This window comes from Bombus bifarius, unplaced genomic scaffold (genome assembly GCF_011952205.1).
Source record: "Bombus bifarius isolate JDL3187 unplaced genomic scaffold, Bbif_JDL3187 scf7180000007970, whole genome shotgun sequence".
NCBI classification, from domain to species: Eukaryota; Metazoa; Arthropoda; class Insecta; order Hymenoptera; family Apidae; genus Bombus; species Bombus bifarius.
In genome coordinates this window covers 373,532-395,625 of record NW_022884356.1, presented here as the reverse complement: position 1 = coordinate 395,625, position 22,094 = coordinate 373,532, and the positions used below count along the sequence as shown (strand labels likewise).

The 22,094-nt window shown below is 31.6% G+C and overlaps 2 protein-coding genes across 3 annotated transcripts; both read right to left on the bottom strand.

Annotated features, from left to right (window-relative positions):
* Window positions 1–2,093: 2,093 nt before the first annotated feature.
* LOC117212687 (multidrug resistance-associated protein 4-like) lies at window positions 2,094–9,187 on the bottom strand. The gene is made up of 16 exons (XM_033457659.1): window positions 9,114–9,187; window positions 8,925–9,035; window positions 8,218–8,605; window positions 7,732–7,863; window positions 7,461–7,652; window positions 6,974–7,282; window positions 6,359–6,889; window positions 5,783–6,088; window positions 5,446–5,652; window positions 4,887–5,385; window positions 4,581–4,811; window positions 4,139–4,375; window positions 3,798–4,060; window positions 3,252–3,691; window positions 3,042–3,171; window positions 2,094–2,625 (listed from the first exon to the last, which is right to left on the bottom strand). Exons 1-16 carry the CDS (start codon window positions 9,185–9,187, stop codon window positions 2,437–2,439), a joined length of 4,239 nt encoding a protein of 1,412 aa, XP_033313550.1. The 3' UTR covers window positions 2,094–2,436.
* A 1,980-nt stretch (window positions 9,188–11,167) lies between these two features.
* Window positions 11,168–20,743, bottom strand: LOC117212691 (multidrug resistance-associated protein 4-like). 2 transcript variants are annotated; one of them, XM_033457671.1, is made up of 12 exons: window positions 20,498–20,743; window positions 17,744–17,854; window positions 17,526–17,660; window positions 16,853–17,057; window positions 16,233–16,455; window positions 15,303–15,959; window positions 14,602–15,107; window positions 14,244–14,525; window positions 13,317–13,546; window positions 11,934–13,245; window positions 11,546–11,848; window positions 11,168–11,396 (listed from the first exon to the last, which is right to left on the bottom strand). In XM_033457671.1, the coding sequence occupies exons 1-12, from the start codon at window positions 20,569–20,571 to the stop codon at window positions 11,256–11,258; spliced, it is 4,179 nt and encodes a 1,392-aa protein (XP_033313562.1). In that variant the 5' UTR covers window positions 20,572–20,743; the 3' UTR covers window positions 11,168–11,255. The 2 variants fall into 2 exon arrangements, with proteins under 2 accessions (XP_033313562.1, XP_033313571.1); XM_033457680.1 differs by lacking the exons at window positions 16,853–17,057; window positions 20,498–20,743.
* Between the last annotated feature and the right edge of the window lie 1,351 nt (window positions 20,744–22,094).

The following is a 22,094-nucleotide window of genomic DNA, read 5'->3' as shown; positions in this document are numbered from 1 at the left end:
TGATCGTACACAATATCTTAGAAATTGTATCTCTTATTGCATATTTATGTATTTATTCATTTACAATTTACGTTTCTTTAAAAGTTAACTAACTAGTTTGCAACAATATATACAAGTTAGTGAAATATATTCTTATTAACCAGATGAAAACCAATCGAACTAAATAAAGTATAGTAAAATAGAAGGAATTAGAGGATATTTCTGAAAATATTCTAAAAATGATAAAAAAAAGAAGGATCATTCATAAAAATCGCTGTTATACAATATTTAGTACTACAGTTTATAGATGCACTTACAAAATAAAGTTAAACATAGCTGTGACACAAAGTGTTGGAAGATACTGATATAATTTACGATTATAAAGCACTCGATAATGTTAAAATGTTGTTATTAAAATATAATTGCTGTTACAACTGAACAACTAATACGTATTATTTGAATAAAAGAGAAGGAGATAATCGCCTATCCGGTTATTTATAATTAGATGATTCGTACACGAACGATTTAATCAATTGAATATTTTAAAGCGAAAAACTTAATCTTAGATGCACGAATTACGATTCAGAGGAATAAATCAAACATAGTTTTTAATTCAAAGTAACTATGATAATAGGTTATGGTACATGAATATATCAAGTAAGAGGATATAAATTAAGCATCACTATAAGGACTGAAAGTAAAATTGCGAGATGCGGTGATTAAATAAATAAAAAAAAAAAAGGAAAAAAGAAAAAAGCAAAAGATGTAATGATAAGTGCTATTCGAAAGTTAACAGTTAATGTATTATGTATCTAGCCTTTAGAGGACGTACATACAAATTAGAAGTGGAATATCTAATACCTGGGATCTGTATCACACTATACGTGAATTCTTTGCAAAATTTATCTTTTTTCTTTTTTCTAAAATTCTTACAAGATGTTTTACAACAATCGTGATTATAAACCATTTTTCCTATACATTTAAAGAAAAGAGTAATGACAACATTTTCGAAAATTCGCAACGAATTTCGGAATTGTGAAATGGATTCGATATGAAAAAAGATGCACTTCCATGTATGTAATAATATATGAGAACTGAATGTACATACCATGGTCTGCTTAAAAGATTTCTAATTGTGATATCTAAATATGATACTATACGTCGCGTTATACAATAATTTTATTCATTTGCTTTCTATAGAAAGAGCATAATGACATGTATATAAAAAAAAAACAAAAGAAGATAAAGGGTTTTAGATTTTTAATATTTTGTTCTTCAATCATTAGAAAATTAATTATTCAGAATTTTATATCTTAACTAGAAGCACTATGTATTGTTATTTTAATGGATGTGTGTTTATCGTTTTATCATTCCATATAAATAATTTGACGTAGTTTCGTTTTATATAGGCTGTGTTGTTTTTATGTAATCAGATATCCGAGTGATATTAATTTACGCAGACCATGTAGCTCAATATAAGTAGCGAGTATTAGAAACAAGAAAACTTTTACGGGAGAATTCGATACCGCGTGTCGTCTCCTTTAAACTATTCTAATCCAAATACACGACTTAGAGTTTTGAGAGAAATACATTTTATGAAGAGTAAAAGAGAAAAAAGAGTATACTTATACTAGGCTCTACTTTAGTAACGAATTTACTTAAGAGGAAAAAGAATCCAAATATTATATATATATATACATATATATTATATATATATTTAAGACTTATACCCAGATCGTGTACCCGTTCGTTTAAAATTTGTAGAATAAACAAAAATTGATCTATTATTAAGGGATTTACTCTTAAAGAATAGAGTACAGAACATATTGCCTTTTACAACATAAGAATGACACGAGGTCGCGCATAATCTCATCTAAGAGTAAAGAGTAACATTACCGATTATTCCACTACACTTTAATCGTAGAACTAGCTGCCAAACCATACGAGTTAACATATTCTAAAAATATTCTCCTCTATTCTTTTCATTAATTTATTTACAAACCCTTCCAGGGGAAAACATGTACAATCTTCTACGTTTAGTTCTATCACTGCCTCAAGAAAAAAAAAATAGAATCAGAAAGAGATACAGTAAGGGGATTGTAAAACGACAAAAGTTCTATTCTTTGCAGAAATGTATTTTGATCTTTATTAATTCAAATTTACGTAATCATGTTTCTCCAATTCGTTTTCTTGAAACTCTATGTCATTATGTCGATGATGCAATTACAGTTCATAAACTGTTATTCTAATGACGAAGTGATTGTGGTGAAATGCAGAGGCGAAGAATATAAGTGCGAAGAGAAGAAAGAATTATTGATTTTCCTTGAGCACACGTTTGTATCGATACTTTCAATTTTAAATAAATACGAGAAATTTCAAATAGTCCTTAATTATCTACCCTAATCATTGCACTATATGTATTCCTTACATTACTAGATTTTTAAATTTTGAGACTTTTTAAAGAGAGCTTTGCGCGATTATATTTGTCGTATCGTCTTCCAGACTTATTTCTCTAGTGTTCTTTAAATAAGCCAGGTGTGCTTGCTCCCGAAGAGATTGTGCCATAGTTACTCCTGTGTTGTTTACCATATTCGAGAAAATTCCTTCGGGCTTGTCTCGCAATAATTCATGAGGGCAACCGAATTCCTGTTTTAATAGATATAACATATATTATAATGTTAATCCATAAATATGTATATATATATATATCTACATATATATATAAAGTTGTAATACAAAGCCCTGTTCTTATTTCTCTCAACCAATTTAAATTATTGAACTCAAGTATGAACACATATGTGTAAAAACAAAACAAATTTATGTTACCGAATTATGTTCAGTATTTATAGTTACCAATATAGCTACCACGTATAGTCTTTTTGCTCTAGAATGTAAATTATTGGATCTCAATGAATCTCTATTATTCTCAAGTAAACTAGTATGTCAATGATACGATCTCGATGAATCTCTATTATTCTCAAGTAAATTAGTATGTCAATGATACGATCTCGATGGCACCTATACGTGTTCATATTTCCAGTTCATCTTAAAATGAATCGTACCGCTATATAACCGTTGTCCATTACTATAATTCTGTCACTATCAATAATAGTGTGCAGACGATGAGCAATTGTAATGACAGTACAGTCAGCAAATCTCGTTCTTATGGTTTTTTGAATTAGTTCATCCGTGCTTAAAAGAAATTATAGTTAGATATATAAGAAATTAAAATTTCTAGTGAACGTGAAAGTTATACAAGATATTAAAATTACTGCGTATCGATATTAGCTGTAGCCTCATCCAAGACCAATATTCGGTTGTTTCTTAAAACTGCTCTAGCCAAGCATATCAACTGTCTCTGTCCAATACTCAAATTACTTCCGCCATTCATTACCCTTTGATCCAGTACAAGATTGTTCAATTCGACCTGTCGAAGACTATCCCATAGTAGCACGTCATTATAAATATGGGATGGGTCCAGATTGTAACGCAATGATTCGGAGAACAAAAATGGGTGTTGAGGAATAATCGATATTCGCGAACGTAACTCATGCAAACCTAATGTACTACTATCTCTTCCATCAATTTTAATCTCTCCTTGCAATCCTTCGGCAAATAGCCGGAAAAAAGCTGATATTAAAGACGATTTTCCTGCGCCAGTTCTACCTACGACACCAACTTTCCATCCCGCTTCTATCGTCAAATTTAAGTTCTATGAAAATAAAAGAAGTTAAGGATAAATAATTAGAATTTCATAATTCCATTAAAATAATATTCGTCTAATAATTCTTGCATGATATTTGTTCTTGTCTCATCACCTTTAATACAGGAGTTTCATCTTGGTCATATTTCATGCTAACATTCTTCAGAGCCAATTGTCCATGTTTTGGCCAATCTGCTGGTGGTGGATTGTCGCTGGTCCATGGACCTTCCTTAGGCAAATTAATATATTGTAGGATCCTCTCTACAGATGTTATGTGAGCTATCATTTCGCCACTTTGTCTCATCCCGTGTTGCAAAGTGCCAACTATAATTAACGACTGCGATATAGCTAAACCGACGTTACCACCAAGGACGTTACCTATGGTCAGAAATATCAAACACATTTTAAGTGAAAATTTACAAAAATAAAATTCTAATTTCCTTTCTTTTATATTACCTGTATCCACTAGGATAAAAGACAAGCAGACACACGCAACGAACATTATCGCGACAAAATCTAGATATAGTCCAAAAGTTTCAGGGACGCTTATGGTCATGCACCATGCGCCTGTATGCACATCTTGTAAATCGTCGAACTGTTTTTGCACTAACTCCACGATATTCGAGCCGCTACTTCTGATAGTGGTCAATCCACTTAATGTAGCGTTTACATGGGAGAATATTGGACTCTTTGCTGCAGATTTATTAGAATTATGTAGCTCTTTATAATGAATTTTTCTTATTAATTAATTATAATTATAACAATTAATTATAAATAGACTTTTCTAAACAGAATCCTGTTTCATCCATTAAATATTATAATAATTAATTTGGGTTTTTACACCTTGATATTTCATAAGAATGCATAAATATTGGCAATCTAATTGTGAAATACTTGCCTATACCCTCAAGACGCTTGATACTTTGAGCGGTTCTTAGATACGTATTCCTTGTAAAATAAAATAGAATAAGAAATACCGTTAGTGGAATGAGCATCCAATAATTCATGGCTACCACCATGACATTAATGCCGAGTATCACAAGAAATACTTGGATGGTCTCTAACATCACCTTCGGCAATATTTCATCCATGGAACCCATATCCTTGGAAAATCTATTTAAAATCCTTCCTGTAGAAACAAATTCGCATCATTTAATTTACATTGACTTTTTCACATAAATGAAAATTTTAAAGCGATATCTACCAGAAGCGTTACGATGGAAAAAGGTCATCGTCGCTTGCAATATATTAGAGAACATCATGTCGTGAAGATTTTTACTAGCGTTCATGCAAATCTTCATGAACGATATATTCCTAGCGAATACTGTCACAATGCAAGCTATGATGCAAAAGGTATACACATATATGGCGTTAGATGTAGTTAAGAGACCATATTTGTCCAAAGTGAACACATGCGACAGTACCGTGTTATTCATTAAGTAACCCGAATATTGAGGTTTAAATGGTTGGCTTCCATTTAAGGAATTTCTTATGATTTCAAGGTTCGTCCAATAGGAAACCCAATAATCGTTTCCACTAGTTGCTACTTGGGATATAATTATGGTAAATAATAAAGTGAGTAGTGCATACATGGAGCCACCATATTGAAAGTATTTCTTGTAAACTTTGTTGGAGACACGACCTGTTGCTATAGCTTCGTCATTATCTGGCGCTGATATTTTGTCTTCATAGTCGTAGGAAACCTAAAAATGATTATATCAGATACTAATTTCTTAACGTTACAAAATATATGTTATAATTACCACGCTACTGTTAGTGGATACCACGGAAGACAATCTACGGACACCATTTCTACTGGGTCTCTTCTCCGCAAAGGAGTTTTCAGAAGCTTCTACAACTTCGCTCTCTTTTCTAGCTTCCGTTGATGTTTTAATGCGATTCATCATATTTACAAAGTCTTCGTTAAATTTGGATAATTCTGCATACGTTCCATACATGCTTATGCAACCCTTGAAAAATACGGAAGATGATTAGAAACAATTCTTTTTTCAATTTGTAGAAAGGTTATGTCACAATTTTAAAACTATTCTTTATGAATAAATTATATTAAAGTCATTTTTGTTTAATAAAAATATTTACGCGATCCAATACTGCAATGATGTCAGCCTGTTTGATAAATTGCAATTGATGGGTGACCAAAATTCTGGTCGTCCCATGAAGGTAGTTTTTGATACACCTGTGGAAGAGATGTTTAGCCACGCGTGAATCCACTGCGCTCAAAGGATCGTCTAATAAATAGATATCCGCTTTTCTGTAAACGGCTCGTGCCAGATTTATTCGCGCCTTTTGTCCCCCGGATAAAGAGGACCCGCTTTCTCCTACATTGCTCATGTCACCATAAGGGAGCTGCTGAAAATCTTTTGTCAGAGCACAAGCTCTCGTTACCTAAAACGTATCGATTCTTTATATAATTAACTCGGAACATCACTTAATTACATTTAATACAATTAGAAAATCTAAAAAGTATTAAAATAAAATTTTTTGTGGAATTTTTAGGTAGACTTGAAAATGAAATATGTAGCTTTTCAATAGTCCATTTTAAATGATCTTGTAAACTAAATAATCAATTTCTGTCTTCTGGAATAAGCTCTATTATTAGCTTTTTAACGAATCTATTACAACTTTTAATACAAAAAGTATATCAGTAGAACTTACAGCCATGTATCTGTCCTTGTCATAAGGTTGTCCAAAGAGAATATTGTCCCTAACAGATCCAGAGAAAAGCCAAGCTTCCTGACTGGCGTAAGAAATCCTCAAATTGGGAATATTTGACGCGTACCCTTCTTTATCGTATTCAACATCCTGAAATGGTTTACCATATAGTTTTATCCTTCCAGCTCCCAAAGGAAGTTCCTTTAATAGAAGCTGTAAGATCGAAGATTTTCCTGAGCCTACTGGGCCCACCAAAGCACACAATTCCCCATTTTCAATCTTCATAGAAATGTTACACAAAGTGGGCGGCAGTTGCTTGAGCACCCAGTTCGCCGATACTCGTTCCAATACTATCGAAACTTGTACTTGTTCATCGACATTGTTTAAATTCGAATTTTGGTTTCCATTCATTATTCTAATAGATTCTACATTTTCTTCCTTTGCCTTTCTTCTCTTAAACTTTAAGACTCCGCTTGCATGAGTTTGGCCGAGCATCCTTCCTTCATTTGATCGTTCTTCTAATAATAAAAATTGCTAGAAAAAGAGGGATAATCTGTTTTTAGTAAAAGATAAATGATCGTATTAAAATAATTGTATTGTAGTTATATTTCGAACAACTTCTAGTCTTTTAATGGACACCAATGTTTCTCCAGCCATTAGAAGAGCCTGAGGAAAGAATAGCGTGGTTGTGAGCTGAAGGATCTCGAAGTAGCTAGACAACATGAACGTTATTTCTGGCCGTAGATTGTATCCCAGTAGAACATACGATAGGAGAGTTAGGAACAGAATTATACGATTCGTAAAAACCATAAGGGCCAGATATACTGCACGAACGTATGAAGTATTTCCTATTTTCTTGATTTCAATGGAACGTGCAGCTTTAACGATCTTCTCAAATGGCTTTTCCCAGGCGTACATTTTGATTACCTGGACAGATATCGAATTTTTTATGACGCGTTTTAATATAGACATGCGTAAATTATACGATTCTATAGAGTGACACAAAAGTACAGCAATCAAACATTTTTCATTTGAATAATTTATACAATATTTCATTGAAAAATTCTTCAAACATCGAAACTTTCTACATTTATCCTTTGGTTACCTGAACACCACTTATAAGTTCATTCATATGCTGCATTCTTTTATCCATGAAGAAAGCGGCAACTTTCCTAAATCGTCGGGTCATTGTAAGGAATATAAAATGAGTGGGAACAGTCATTAGCAAAAGAGCTCCGACACCAATTATGCTTGGAACTCCTATTTTGTGCCACATTATCACGGTCACGACGGTAAGCTAGAAATTAATTACAGGAGGATAAGTTAGAAATAAATATAAAAATCTGAAGAAATATCTCTCTTGTAATTAAAATTACTTGAATGGGTGTTATCCAGAGGAAGTTTAAATAATAAGTTAATTCGTCGAAACGACTGACATCGTTGCTGAGGAGATTTACCACCTGACCAGAACTGATTTGAGACAAGGAATTTTTACTAAGCCTTAGTATCTACAACAGGAACATATACCACAAATATACATATCAAGAGAACAAAATTTTGAAAGCTCAAGGATATCTTTAATTTAGCGAAGACTGTATGACGGCGATAGCAGCTACAATAATAGTATTCAGCGTAAGTTAATTTATGTTAACTACGTTATCAATATACCTTGAAAGATATATTGACGATAAAATGTTAATTATCGATGCATCATTCATACCTAAAAAACTCCTATGATATTTTTTAACAAATATTTTATTATTTGAATAATTACTTTTGCTCTATTATACCTTTTCAAAGTGTAATTATACAAACTTCCAAAATTAATAAATTAATAAAATCAGGAAAATTGAAATTCTTACTTTTCTATAAATTAACGAGCAACAAGCGATCCTCATCTTCATGCCTATCTTTCGTGATAGTAGAGTAGCATGATGCAAAATAAACACTGAAATTACTAAGCACATTATTAGATAACCAACATAAGCTAAAACTTCATTTTTTGTGATGGGTTTGGTGTCATCACTGATTCTGAAGTAGGTGATAATCCACGACACTATAATTGGGCTCAATATAACTAGAATTGTGAATTGAAGTGAGAATAGCAGGCCAATGCAGATATATTCTTTCCAAAATGTACGAATCAAAGCTCTTTCTAAACGAGGAGAGTCGTTGCCTTTGCTTAATTGCTTGTAATGATGCGTTTCTTTTTCCTTTTGTTCCCATTTTTCAAGTTCCTGGTTCCAGGATCTATATACAACAAATGGAGAAAACAAATAACATTCTTTTTATTTTTATAGTAAAAATGGAATTTAGATAAAATTAAAAATATCAATCATTACCACTTGCTCATATTATTCTGAATGTTAACATTTTCTAATAAAACTAATAAACGTTCTACAAACGTAAAATGTGTAAATTCAAACCCGAAAGAGCAAGGCTAGATATAATTACTAAATAAATGATAAATAAGTAACAAACAACGTAGAACTTTGACATTCGAAACTCATAGTGACAATAGATTCTAAATTGCTAATTGCGACTTTAAAGAATTTATTGCGTTGCTCACTCTTGTAATTGATCCGTGACTGTTTTGGATGTATCTGATTTTAAGGGCTGATATAGATCTGATAACGTGAGATCCCTTTTAGTACCACTCATGAATATCTCCTTCATCCATCTAAAATATTATAACAAGCATCGTAAATAATATACAATTATTTTTAAAACGTATAAAATGATATTATAAAAATTATACCCAAAAAGTAATCGACTAATTGGATTTGCAGTTTCTTGCGGATTTTGTTTAGTGTACATGAATTTCACTTCCATTTTTTTGTTACTTTAATATGTGTCCACCGCGTAATTTTTCAACCAACTAACGTCCACACGGTATTTACTGCAGTACTTATAACAGCTGATAAATTCGGAATAATGAATTTAAAAAATAAAAGTTACCTTGAACAATCGTAAACGTATATTCATTGTCTCTACATACAAAGTTACTTTAAATTTCGATTAAAACAAATTGCGTAACGTACAGTACACTCTGTAACAGATTTTTGTCTAACATATAAACATTAAAACATTTTTATATTTGTATCATAATACGTATATAATATTCGAGGGATTTAAAAATTCGCGCGGTCTACCCGATGATCTATTGTATGACTTACCTTGATTGTTTGTATTTAGTACAAGTTTGAACTTTATTGCGCGTGAGTGTGTTAGGCACTGTTATTTTGTATTAATTATACTGAAGCAAAATGTGATCAATCAAAACGAATATAGGATTCCTTTAAATAAATACCCTTTATGAAACTATTTTTCTACGATACGTATCACTGTCCTAGAAGAATAAAACTTCCACTTGACATGTGTAAACTATTACGTACTGTGAATTATTAAAATAAATTATTTCCATTAGTAGAATTTCATTTACAGTTTCATGGCGTACGAAGATAACTGCCATTGTTTTAAACGAATAGAACTGCCATCTAATACACGTGAACTGGTAAGTACTATGAATTATTTCCATTAAGGTATAAAAGTAAAGACTTTTATTTACAGTTAGATATAATTTATGTATACATAAAAAATATAACAATATAATTTTCGAAAATATATAGCAAATTACGATGAACACTGTATCGCTGTATAATTCTCACGAATATATTCTTTATTCGATCGATCTTATCAATTTATCGACGGATTTATCGAGCACTGTATACATAATAGATTAATCAATTCTCGATCTCTATCATAACAATATACTGTAGTACATGTAGTTATGGTATATTTTGCACTTATAGTACATAATAAGATCATAATAACATATATATATTACTATAATTATATATATATAATTATATATATAACTATATTATATAATTACTAATATTATATATATATATATATAGTATTAACTTTGTGTCGAAAAGTACTATAAACGTTGCATTTTCACTTACAATGATAAAAATAATATTTTAAAAAATCTTGATTCTTATTGCTAACTTAAATGTTTAATTTTGGTATCTATGCAAACGTCCAAAATTATCGAAAATTCATTTACTTCCTTTCCTTTTTTTTTTCCTATTGCATACGGCATATATTATAAAATTTTTCATGATGTAAAACATAATATAAATATGTAAAGTATGAAGTACAAGAATGAAGTACATTTATAGATATTTGTAAGTTTGATACGCCGCGCAGCAGCGTTCTATTTATGTAAGTACTTTACGGATTTTCATGCATTTATGACAAACTTTAACGTATACAAATACATAAAATTTCCAAAGGAAATTTTTTGGTATAATATTTAGAAGGTGAACAAAATTTCTATTTAGATTTCGTTTCTTTAGTTGTATTCGTAGAAATATGAGTTTGCATAAAAATCTGCAAGAAAGTTTTCGTTGTATAAGAAAGCTCTTGGAATAACAATCGCAATAATTTGCGTACAGAGAGATATAAAAATATGCTTCCTCGGATATGATATACCGCTCGCGAGTATATTATATTATATTATATTATATTATATTAATTATATAACTACATTGTATACGCTTGTAATAATACTTGGTAAGATTAAAATTAAAAACGTGATTTGCGTATTGCACAAGCCCTATCGCTTGGTAATTAAAAGAACTGCTACAATAAAAATAATAGTTTCCAGCATTAAGTAATAACTTCTAATCTCAATTCAAAATCAATCACAATCAAAATACATTTTGAAACGTGATAAAATTCATAGCTAAATAATACTTTTAGTAATAAACTTTTGCATCTTTGGATGTAACAGCTATACTTTCCTTTCTCTTAAAATAAACACAATTCATATATTGGAGTTGTTTACATATTGCTGCAAACCCTTTTTCATGATCAAGCTGTTATTTAATAATCATCGTTTTCCGTATATGCCAATGTAAGATTGTTTTGCTACTTTCACTAATTGATCGTACATAGCACGATCACTTTCTCTAACTAGTGATTTGAATTGACTGTAATTGTTTTGTAATAGTATATGAGGATGATCATATTCCTGCAAATTAAAATATTATTTTTTTATAATTGATTACTTTTTATACAGAATAGCTTAATTATTTAACATATTAATGTATTAAAGCTAATTAAATGACCAATATCAGATCATATTTAAAGCTAAGTAGATAAATAATAAATTCTACTTACAGCCATGCGTCCTTTATCCATGACTAAAACCTTATTGCTATCCATGATAGTATTTAACCTATGGGCAATGGTAAGAACAGTGCATTTGGCAAATTTCTTTCGTATTGTATGCTGGATCAGGGCATCTGTTTGTGGATCCACATTGGCTGTAGCTTCATCGAGCATAAGTATTTTATTATTTCTTAATATAGCTCTTGCCAAACAAACCAACTGTCTTTGACCTACACTATAGTTACTGCCCCTATCCAAAACACGGCTTTCCAAGCCTGTTCCAGCAGTAATTACAGCATCCTTCAGTTCTACCTTTATAATATGATAAAAGAGATTGTTAAAGCCCTTATCTATAAAAAAAGAAGAAAAGAAAGACAGATTGAGTACAACAATTTACCTCATCAAGTACTTCCCAAAGAGCTTTATCCGTAAATTCGTTGAAAGGATCCAAATTACGTCTTAAGGTACCAGAGAATAGAACTGGATCTTGGGGAATGATCGATATATTACGTCGTAAATCTTCTAAACAAATGGACCCAGTGTCTATACCATCGATTTCTATGACACCTTCAATTTTGGCTAGTCTAAACAGAGCTGATATTAAGGATGATTTTCCAGCTCCTGTTCTTCCCACTATACCTATCTTTTCTCCAGGATTAATGACGAGATTCAGTCCTTTTAATACTGGAGGATCATCCTCTACGTATTTCAAATAAACGTTTCTGAACCTGATCATTCCATCTGTTGGCCAATTCTTTGGTGCATTAGCAGGTAGCGGAAGTTGCTTCTCGATTTTCTTGGCAAACTTTCCCCTGTCACGTAAATTCGGTTCAGGCACAATTTGCGTATACTCTAACACACGTTCCACAGACATCATCTGGTTTGCCACTTCAGCATTCTGTCTCATTCCCCACTGAATCATTCCTGTCATGGCCATTACCTGCGTGATGGCCAAGCCTACCTCTCCGCCAGAAAATGATTGTTGCAATAAGAGGAAACTGAAAATAACTAGAGATGTGAAGACGAAGCAAAATACGTCCAACGAGAATCCAAAGCCAGTGCTCGCCACTATATACATGTAAACTGTGGAAGTATGGACATCTTGCAGTTTGTCAAATTCTTTTCTTAATATATCCTGTGCACAGTATGCTCTTATGGTACTCAATCCATTTAAAGTAGCGTTTAAATGAGTAAACACAGGGGATCGAGTCATACCCTCCATTCTTTTAATGTTCTTGCTAGTCCTCAAAAATACCTTCCTTATCCAATAAAAGACAGTACCCAAAAATACTATAGGAATTAAGAAAAGAGGATTGATTATACATGATACTGCTAAAGACCCAAACATCATCATGCATATTTGACCAGCATCAAGTATAGCCTTTGGTAACAATTCATCAATGGCTCCCATGTCTTTAGAAAATCTATTGAGAATTCGGCCACTAGGATTCGTATCAAAGAACCTCATGCCTGTTCTAATTAAGGCACTAAACGCCATATCGTGCAACTTTTGACTGCATAATATGCACACTTTATAGAAGGTTAATGATCTAGTAATACCAATGCAAAATAATCCAACGATAATAGCGGTATAAACGTATATGCTATTATACATAGAGGAAATATCGAGGTTTTCGATCGAGGTATTATTGGTAGCGTTTAACTTAGCTTGTGCAATGTAATAATGTCGTGTTTCTTCTTCATTTACTCTGAAAATATTTATTTTATAACATGATATCTTAAAGCAATAGAAATCGCCCCAATGTTTGTTGATACTTACAAAATAGGAACAAAATAATCGTTGAGACTAGCCGTAAACTGTGTACATATAAACAATAGGAGTACCGTACAGGCTAGGCATAAATTGGCACCAGTTTGGAAGTACTTAATGAATATTGGTCCTTTGACTACACCACGAGAGGTTCCTTCTAAACCATCGTTAAATTTCTCAGAATTTTCGTCTTCTTCTTCGTCGTCTGTTCCTCCACTACTTGCTTCCGGAGTTCGACTCTATTGCAATAAATCTATTAATATATTTCACGAAAGATTACACAGCTATAAAAAATAAAAGGTCAAGGTACTGGGTAATTAGCTCCTCACCGATTTCAATGCCCTTGAAATATGTCGCTAAGGTCATCATTCTGAACAACTTTCTCCTATACATATAACGGGTGGTCGACTTTAGTCTTCCAGTTATACATAGAAGTTATACATATGTTTGGTATCATATATTTTGCGTGAAGTTGTCGACGTGTTACCTCCTCATGAATCTTAACGGGATTTTTTTAAATATCTTCATCACTATGAATCTCTATTTAATCACTATGATCATTGATGCATGAACAATGAAAAAACAAAAATAAAAATTCCAGTCACTAAATTCTACTTAAATGGTGACGGCCCAAGTAAGCGAGCCACGTGGGCAATGCCGATAATGGTGGACAGTTATAATTTGGACACACACACACATATACACAGGCAATAACTGTAATATCTCGTGCACAATTTTGTATAAAATATAGCAAGGAAGTATATAAATGATACCAAACATGCTTTGTCTTTAACTCAAAAACTAAACCCGACCATCCGATATTCCATATAGGAAAAAGTTGTTCAATTAATGATGACCATAACAAAATATTTCAAGGGCATCGAAATCGGTGAGGAGGTAACTATTCGGCACCTTCATCTAATAAAATAATCTTACTCTAGTGCTTGATGATGAAAATTGTCTTTTCATACTACTCTTCTCTAAAGAGCTATCCTCGATAGATTCTGATTCCGCTGCTAGCAATTCCGCATACTCTGGTCGTTGACTTAGTAAGTCTTGAAATTGGGAAAATACCGTGACTTTTCCTTGCTCTATAAGTATAATAGCATCCACATTTTTCACATACTGCAACTGGTGAGTAGCCAAAATCCGCGTTTTTCCAGCTAAATATCTTTGTATACATTCTTCAAATAAATGTTTGCTGACATGGGTGTCAACCTAAAATTTATAAAATAATATACATCTTTGCACTTAAATTATTTTAAAACGTAATCATTTCTTTTAAAATACTCACAGCACTCAGTGGATCATCTAGTAAATAAATATCCGCCTGTCTATATAAAGATCTAGCTAAATTAATCCTAGCTTTCTGTCCTCCTGACAAAGAACTACCTCTTTCTCCGACAACTGTTTGATCTCCTTGGGGGAATTGCTTAAAATCTCTTTGAAGAGAACAAGCTTTCACAACCTTCTGATATAATTGACGATCATAAGGTTGTCCAAAAAGAATATTTTGCCTAACAGTGGATCCAAAGACCCAAGCTTCTTGTCCAGCATAGCTCAGACTTCCATTCACTTTCACGTGACCTCCAGTTACTTCTATTTCTCCAAGAATAGCGGACAGGAACGAACTCTTTCCGGCTCCGACCATACCTATTATGGCGTATATCTTTCCTTTTTGTATTTCAAGATTTACATCTTCAAGAGTGTTTTCAGATTGACTTGCTTCCCATTTAGCCGTTAAGTGGCTCATCTTTACTGCGTATGTTTCCTGATTCATTGTTGGAAAAGGTTTCTTTTCTGTAAGAAAACAAATATTTAAAAAAAATGCTTTTGCATTCCATATCACTAGACTGCGGAAGTATTTATGACAAATTTAATGTGCAAAAACGCACAAAATATACATAATGCACAAAAATGCATAAAATACCCAAAGTATAGTGCTTATATTTGCACAAACATCCGCAGTCTATACACAATATATCAAATGTTTACCCCCTATCATATTCGCCGTATTCTTAAGCAAGTCGCTAGCAACAACCACTAAACCATTGTGTCTTCTTTTTTCTGAAGAATCATCCAGATTCTCATAACCGTCTATTTCATCATCGATATATGGTATATCGGGCTTCGAAGTTTTGTTGGAAGCATACTTTGAAATGCTATTGATGCTACCATTAATGCTAGTTGTAAAGTTGCTTAAAATATGGCCACTGTCTTGAAATTCCTCGTACATCAAAAAGTGTTGTAATCTTCTCACAGCCACCAAACATTCGGCAATTTCAGCAAAACCCCGTACGAACATTCCAGACATAGTATGCGCCAGAATATTAAAATAGGAAGAAAAAACGAATACTTTATCGATTGATAATTCATCGCCAAATAGGAGCATACTAATTAAAGTACAAAAGAGGGCCATTCTTGTAGTGAACAAGTTGAAGGTCATGTAGATGCCTCGGATATAAGCACTTTTAGTCACCACTTGCAATTCTAATTTACGGGCAGTTTCAATTAAAGCACAGAATGGTTTTTCCCATGCATACATCTTAATGACCTGAACTCCTGATATAATTTCGTCCATTAAACGAACTCTCTCATCAGTTTTCATGGCAGTCTGTAATCGAAACTTGGAGGACAGCTTTCCCGTATATGCTAAAATATAAATTTCACATTGAAGATATATAATATTTCATAAATTTTAAAGCTTATAGCTTTACTAGTATCTAATTCAAGGCCTTGCGCTTGCATGTTTACAAGAAAAATAATTAATTAATAGAGCAGAATGTCTTAATTAATAGATTACTTTCATGAATAAAATATTTTACAAAATATAAGTAAATATAAGTAAACTATGTAATATTTTACAAGTGCAAGAGCTCGAGCTTTTCCAGCTTGACAATGGAATCATCATTGCCAGAAACTCACATTGAATCGGTACAACAACGAAAACCGCAGCGATACCAATTAATCCAGCGTATCCCGCTTCGATATAAAGAAAGTACGCTATAATTAACGTAGAAAGTGGTGCAGACCACATATGATGTATGAAAATGGAAACGAGATCAAATCTATTCACATCATTGGCCACCAAATTGACCACTTTCCCTGGTGCCGTTTCACCAAGCGCTGTTTTACTAAGCCGTAACGCCTAAAAACAAATACATTGATATTGTCGTTTTATACACGCAATGGTTGGTAAAGGTTTCATATCGCGCATGTATTTCAAAAGTATCACAATTCGAGATAATTCAATCCTATGCTACAAGAACATTAACAGCGTTAAAAATGGATTTGAGGAACTAAGAAGAGATGATTACAAAAATATTTAACCATTTTCTAGATCCTAGAGCATTCATTTTTCCAACATTATGTGTTTAATATAAATGATTTTTTGTAAGCTTCCAAATAGTTTCTCGCTTCTTCTGAAACACTAGTTTGACATTGTAACACTTCAAAAATACACGCGCGATACAATTTTATTATTTAACTGAGATAAGTAGTCTTTGAAAGTAAAGCCTCACTGCTGATTACATTTCCTGTATTACCTTCCGATATACTACAGAACAAGTAGCGACCCTAATTCTCGCGCCAACATGAAACGCGCCGAAAACCACTTGATTGAGAGCGATTACATTTATAGCTGTTGCTATACAAATTCCACCCGCGTATAGTAACGCAGTTTCATAAGTTTCGGTCGTGTTCTTTTTGAAGTAACGCAGAAGCCCACCCAGAAGCATCGGTGTCCCTAATCTTCAAACGGATACAAGACATCATAATCGTGTAAGGATATTGAAATAGGTACAACATTTTCTTGCATTATGATCAGAGATCGATATTGGATCTGGTTAGAATTAAAAATTTTCTTTAAATAGATAAAGCTAGACATTTATCAATGTTTTTAGATACATATCGTCAGAATTCCGTTCACGAAAGTAATCCCAAGAAACGATAAGAGAAACGTTAGTTACAACACGAGATAAAATCTGTGGTCACAATAAAAGAAAATAGTGTAATTATTATTACATGAATATTTTGCACTCAGTATTATCTATATATAGAAATATTACTACTAATAATAGAAATATTACTAATTATTACTTCCAATTCTTTCCTTTTCATGAAAATAATTTTCTATCCAAAAAAAAGAAGATTATCAAGTACAAGCAATACTCCTAATTGAAGTACCAAGTACAATAAATTAGAAAACAAAAGATATACCGAAGGAAAAATTCGTTTAATATCTGCATCAAAGCAAGTACGGTGTACTCCCATAAAAAGGTACGAAAGATAGCTCTCAACAGGCTGGCATTCCTTTTGTGTTTCCTCGAATTTTCTAACTCGATTTTCCATCGTCTGAAAATCATACATCTCATAACTTAAGCACTGATTATTTTTTCGTTAAATCAAATAATAATTAATTATTGAATTGTACAAACTTTTCTAATCGATCTCCAAGGTAATTTGACTTATCGGTTTTCAAAGGACTATACAAATCTTCCGTTTGCAGAACCTTTCTGTAGCCGGTCTTGAACAAGTCTATCGTCCACCTGTGTATCATTAAATACAATGGGTAACATACACATGTATGGAGAAACGAGCAATTATATTTAACGGGATGCTCTACGCAATTGATAGTTAGATGCGACGATGATCATACAGTTTGGGTACGTTCACCTAATAATGGCTAACACCTCGCACAACCAATCTACTCCAAAATATCATTAATTATCGTATTAATATTAATTATGTATTATATATATTAATTATATTAAATATATTTAAAAAAATATATATTTTCTAATACTATACTATACTAGTAATATATATATAATATATTATAATATATAATATAATATATATTTATAATATATATTATAATTATATATATATTAAATTATATATTATATATTAAATATATATATAATATATATATTAAATTATATATTATATATTATGTATATATTAAATATAATATATATAATATATAATATATATATATTATAATACACGTTATAATATTTAGTAAATGTAACACATCCCTACTTAAGTTCCATTTTTTAAATTATAGTATTCGCGAAAATAGCAATTTGCATAAACACCCGTCGTCAAATAAGAATAGTCGAAGTGTTGTTTGAAATCTCGAAGATGAAATTAATTTTGCTACATTTTTTAGTCATTTTCGGCTCGATCATATTTTCTTATCGTTAAAGACTTATTGAGGTAGAGTTTGAGGAAAATATGAAAGAATAGTTAACAACGTACGTGACTTCTCGTTTTAATTTTAAGGTTACAATTTTGTTAAGAAATTAAAAGTATTTTAAAGAGACATAAAAATTTAAGGACCATAACAGGACTAAGTGTTTTCATGACTCGCGACGATGGAAGTAAACGGAAAAGCAATTTTGCAAACGTAAAATCACGATGCGTGACGCGATTAGTGACAAACAACTGTGTATTTATTTTTCTTCCTGAAATATGTTTGAGCCATCTTGCGAAAGCTATTCAAACGATTGAACTTAAATACTCATATTATTAAAAATTTTCTCTACTTGAATATTTCTCAATAAGGATACTTCGAATTTAAATTGAAATTTGAAAATTAATGTAGTATTAATTATTTCTTCTTCTACTATTTCAAGCTCGTATCGTTTAACACCTTGCCTTGTGATTTCTTTATCTGTCTAATCCTGTGTCGGATAACACAATTGGAATATTCTATATTACATATACAATTTATATTTAATCAATTGAATAAAAGTTTTAAATTAAATTTTCTTATTAGAAATTCAATTTATTTTTACTAAATTGGAATGAAGGCAAGAGGTGGAAAGTCTTTTCTTTTCAGAAATATTATTTTCGAACGGTATATGAAACGGTTGTACATTTTTATCAAATATTCGAAATACGTTAAGAGTTCATCGCTCCAGCCTACTTTTGGATTGCGGAACGAGTATAGGGCAAAAAAATATTGCTTGTCTCAATGGGTATAGTTCAGGCCAAGATAAAGCGAACTTCCGATGTTGTAAATTTAACCTATCAAGAATTGGTATTGCTAGCATATTGGCGATCACTGATTATTTTACATGGTATTAACTGATAACTCTTTGGCTCCAGGCTCACTTACAATTTTATTTGATATTTTAAACTTCTACGTATTAAAAAATGACTGCATATGACTTCATCTACAAGTAGAAAAATTGCAAATATTAATTATTATTGCAGTAAAATAAAAAAGAGGAAAAAGCAAAAATGTAATAGATATATAAAGTATTATTTCAACATTCTGTAGAAAATACATTGATTCCTCATACAAAGTTTCTTCTTACGGCCCTAACCAAGATTTCAGGCACTGTGTATATTCTTATTCTGTATTCTTCTATTTTTGTCAATTAATAATCTACGTATAAAATATATATTAGGTTGTCCAATAGTTTCTTTCGCTTTATAATAAAATAATAGATGCACAATATTTTTTGTTTTAGATTATTTTATTGAATTATGTATAGTGCATTTCAAAATGGATCCACTGATCCCAATGATCCATTTCATCTATTATTTCCTTATAAAGCGAAAGGAACTTTTGGGACAACCTAATTTTTTAATAATAAATAACTGATATGTACATATGTACAGTGACTCAGTTACTTCTTGAATACTTAGCATAGAAAATTCTTATGTATACATTGTACATTTTGAAATTTCGTCACTGTAATGAGGCATGACTGTCATTATTATATTGACTTAATGATTATATGACGGCAAATTTCGCACCAATCTGAAAGTGTATATGAAAAACAACTGAAGTTACAAGATTAATTACTGCAAATATACATTTAGTAAAAAGAAGAATATACATAAGCATGTACAATTATCTTAAGCACGTGATAAACATTAAAAATGATATCTACTGAATATGGAGACATTAACATGACGGATAATTGATTGTTCAAGTACTTTAGTGATCACTGCGAAATTATGTATGAATTTATACTAAATATATTGTAATTTCTATATACATCTTCAGATTTATTTCAAATTTCACTAATATGGTTATGGTCGTCGGTCTTGTTACAGATAACATGTTCATAGAATGTTTCTACAAGCGATGAAATATTTTCATATGCCAATGTATATGTAATATATTTTTGTCATTAATTAACATCGCAAACTTATAATCGTACGAAACTTACCACCAAAACAACACCGACAGCAAGCTGGCCTTCACCCGCGGATTTGGTTTCGATTTTGAATTGCTCGAGTCCATCTTTCTTCGTATGCTGCATTAACTCGTCTTTCAAATCGATCCTTTGATCACTAATCGATAGCTATTCAACTGTTGACCGATTTTACGAGGAAGAAAACGAATCGCGAGCACTCGCATCGAAATCAAAGTCACACGATCAAAAATTGAAAAGATCTCCTCAGAATGACACGTTCTTATCGTTCAAGTAGCTTATCTGTTTAAGGACCTTCTTAGAGGCTAGATTAATTGCTAACTGATTGGGCAATAATTTAAAAATTGACACAATACAGACACAATAAGATACGATAAAAACTCTCGAAGAATCTTAAAGATAGTGATCAGTAAATTTACGATAATGTTATGGAAATACTTGACCGATAAATCTTGTTAGCCAAATCCGATGTAGATATCCAGAACGATAGTTCTCATCGAAGTTCTCTTGATTTCGCGTGAAACTGTATCGTGGAGAAGAACAAGGCACGTCTGGATCGAACACCTGTATTTAAGACAGAAAGAGATCATGTATCTGGACGAATTCCTTACATGTGTTCGTTTCGTCTCCTTATCTCGATACTTGCTTCGTCACTAATCAAACAGTGGCTGGAAGATTGTAACGATGTTTTTGACTTCTAAACGATGTGTTACACATCTGCATTTGATCTTACTATTCGATGACTGTATAAATATATATATACGTCACCCCGACATATATATATATATATATGTTATTCAAAAGTTTTTCGATCAAAGGCAACAATACGAAATTGAATAATTTCTTATCTTGCACATGCTAAGTTCTACGAAGTTAAAATTAGAATATTTTTCAAATTAATCGTTTTCATACACAAGCATCTTAATATCTACTATTAATACATTGATCGGTATACGGATTGTTTGAACGTATCTGGAAATCATTTATAAGCCAGATATGAATTGTCCAATGGATTTATTAAAATATATACTAAGAGATCACTATTATATATGATCGATTGAAAATCATAATGTTGCAAGTCAAAATACTAAGAATATGAACTCACGTTCGTGTATTTTAACTTTTAAATGTATCCCCTCTTTAATTTCATAATTGATAAAGTTATAATTTTGTTCTCTATCAGGATACGTTTTTATTACTTGAAAATAATATGATCAATTTTTTTATAATAATAAATGGAGAATACTATTTTATGGAAGCTAGCAGCGAACTGACTTATATCAATCCACTTATATTACGAATGAATATCAGATAATAAATTATAAATGAGTAAAACTAGGCAAATGGAATGAAATAGATCAATATAATGGAATCTCATAAATACTTCGTTCATATTTTGTTCATTGTGTTTATTAAATACATCTATTATTACAGTGCGCACATTACAAATATATTATTACCAGAATTAGTTTAATAAAAATAATCATTATCTAAGATATAAGGTCGTTTGGGTAATGAAGCAAGTGCAATTAAAATGTAAAAATCAATAAATTCGACTTATAACTCGAAGAAAATGTGATTCGATACATTTATATTCTCCTGTTACTAATGT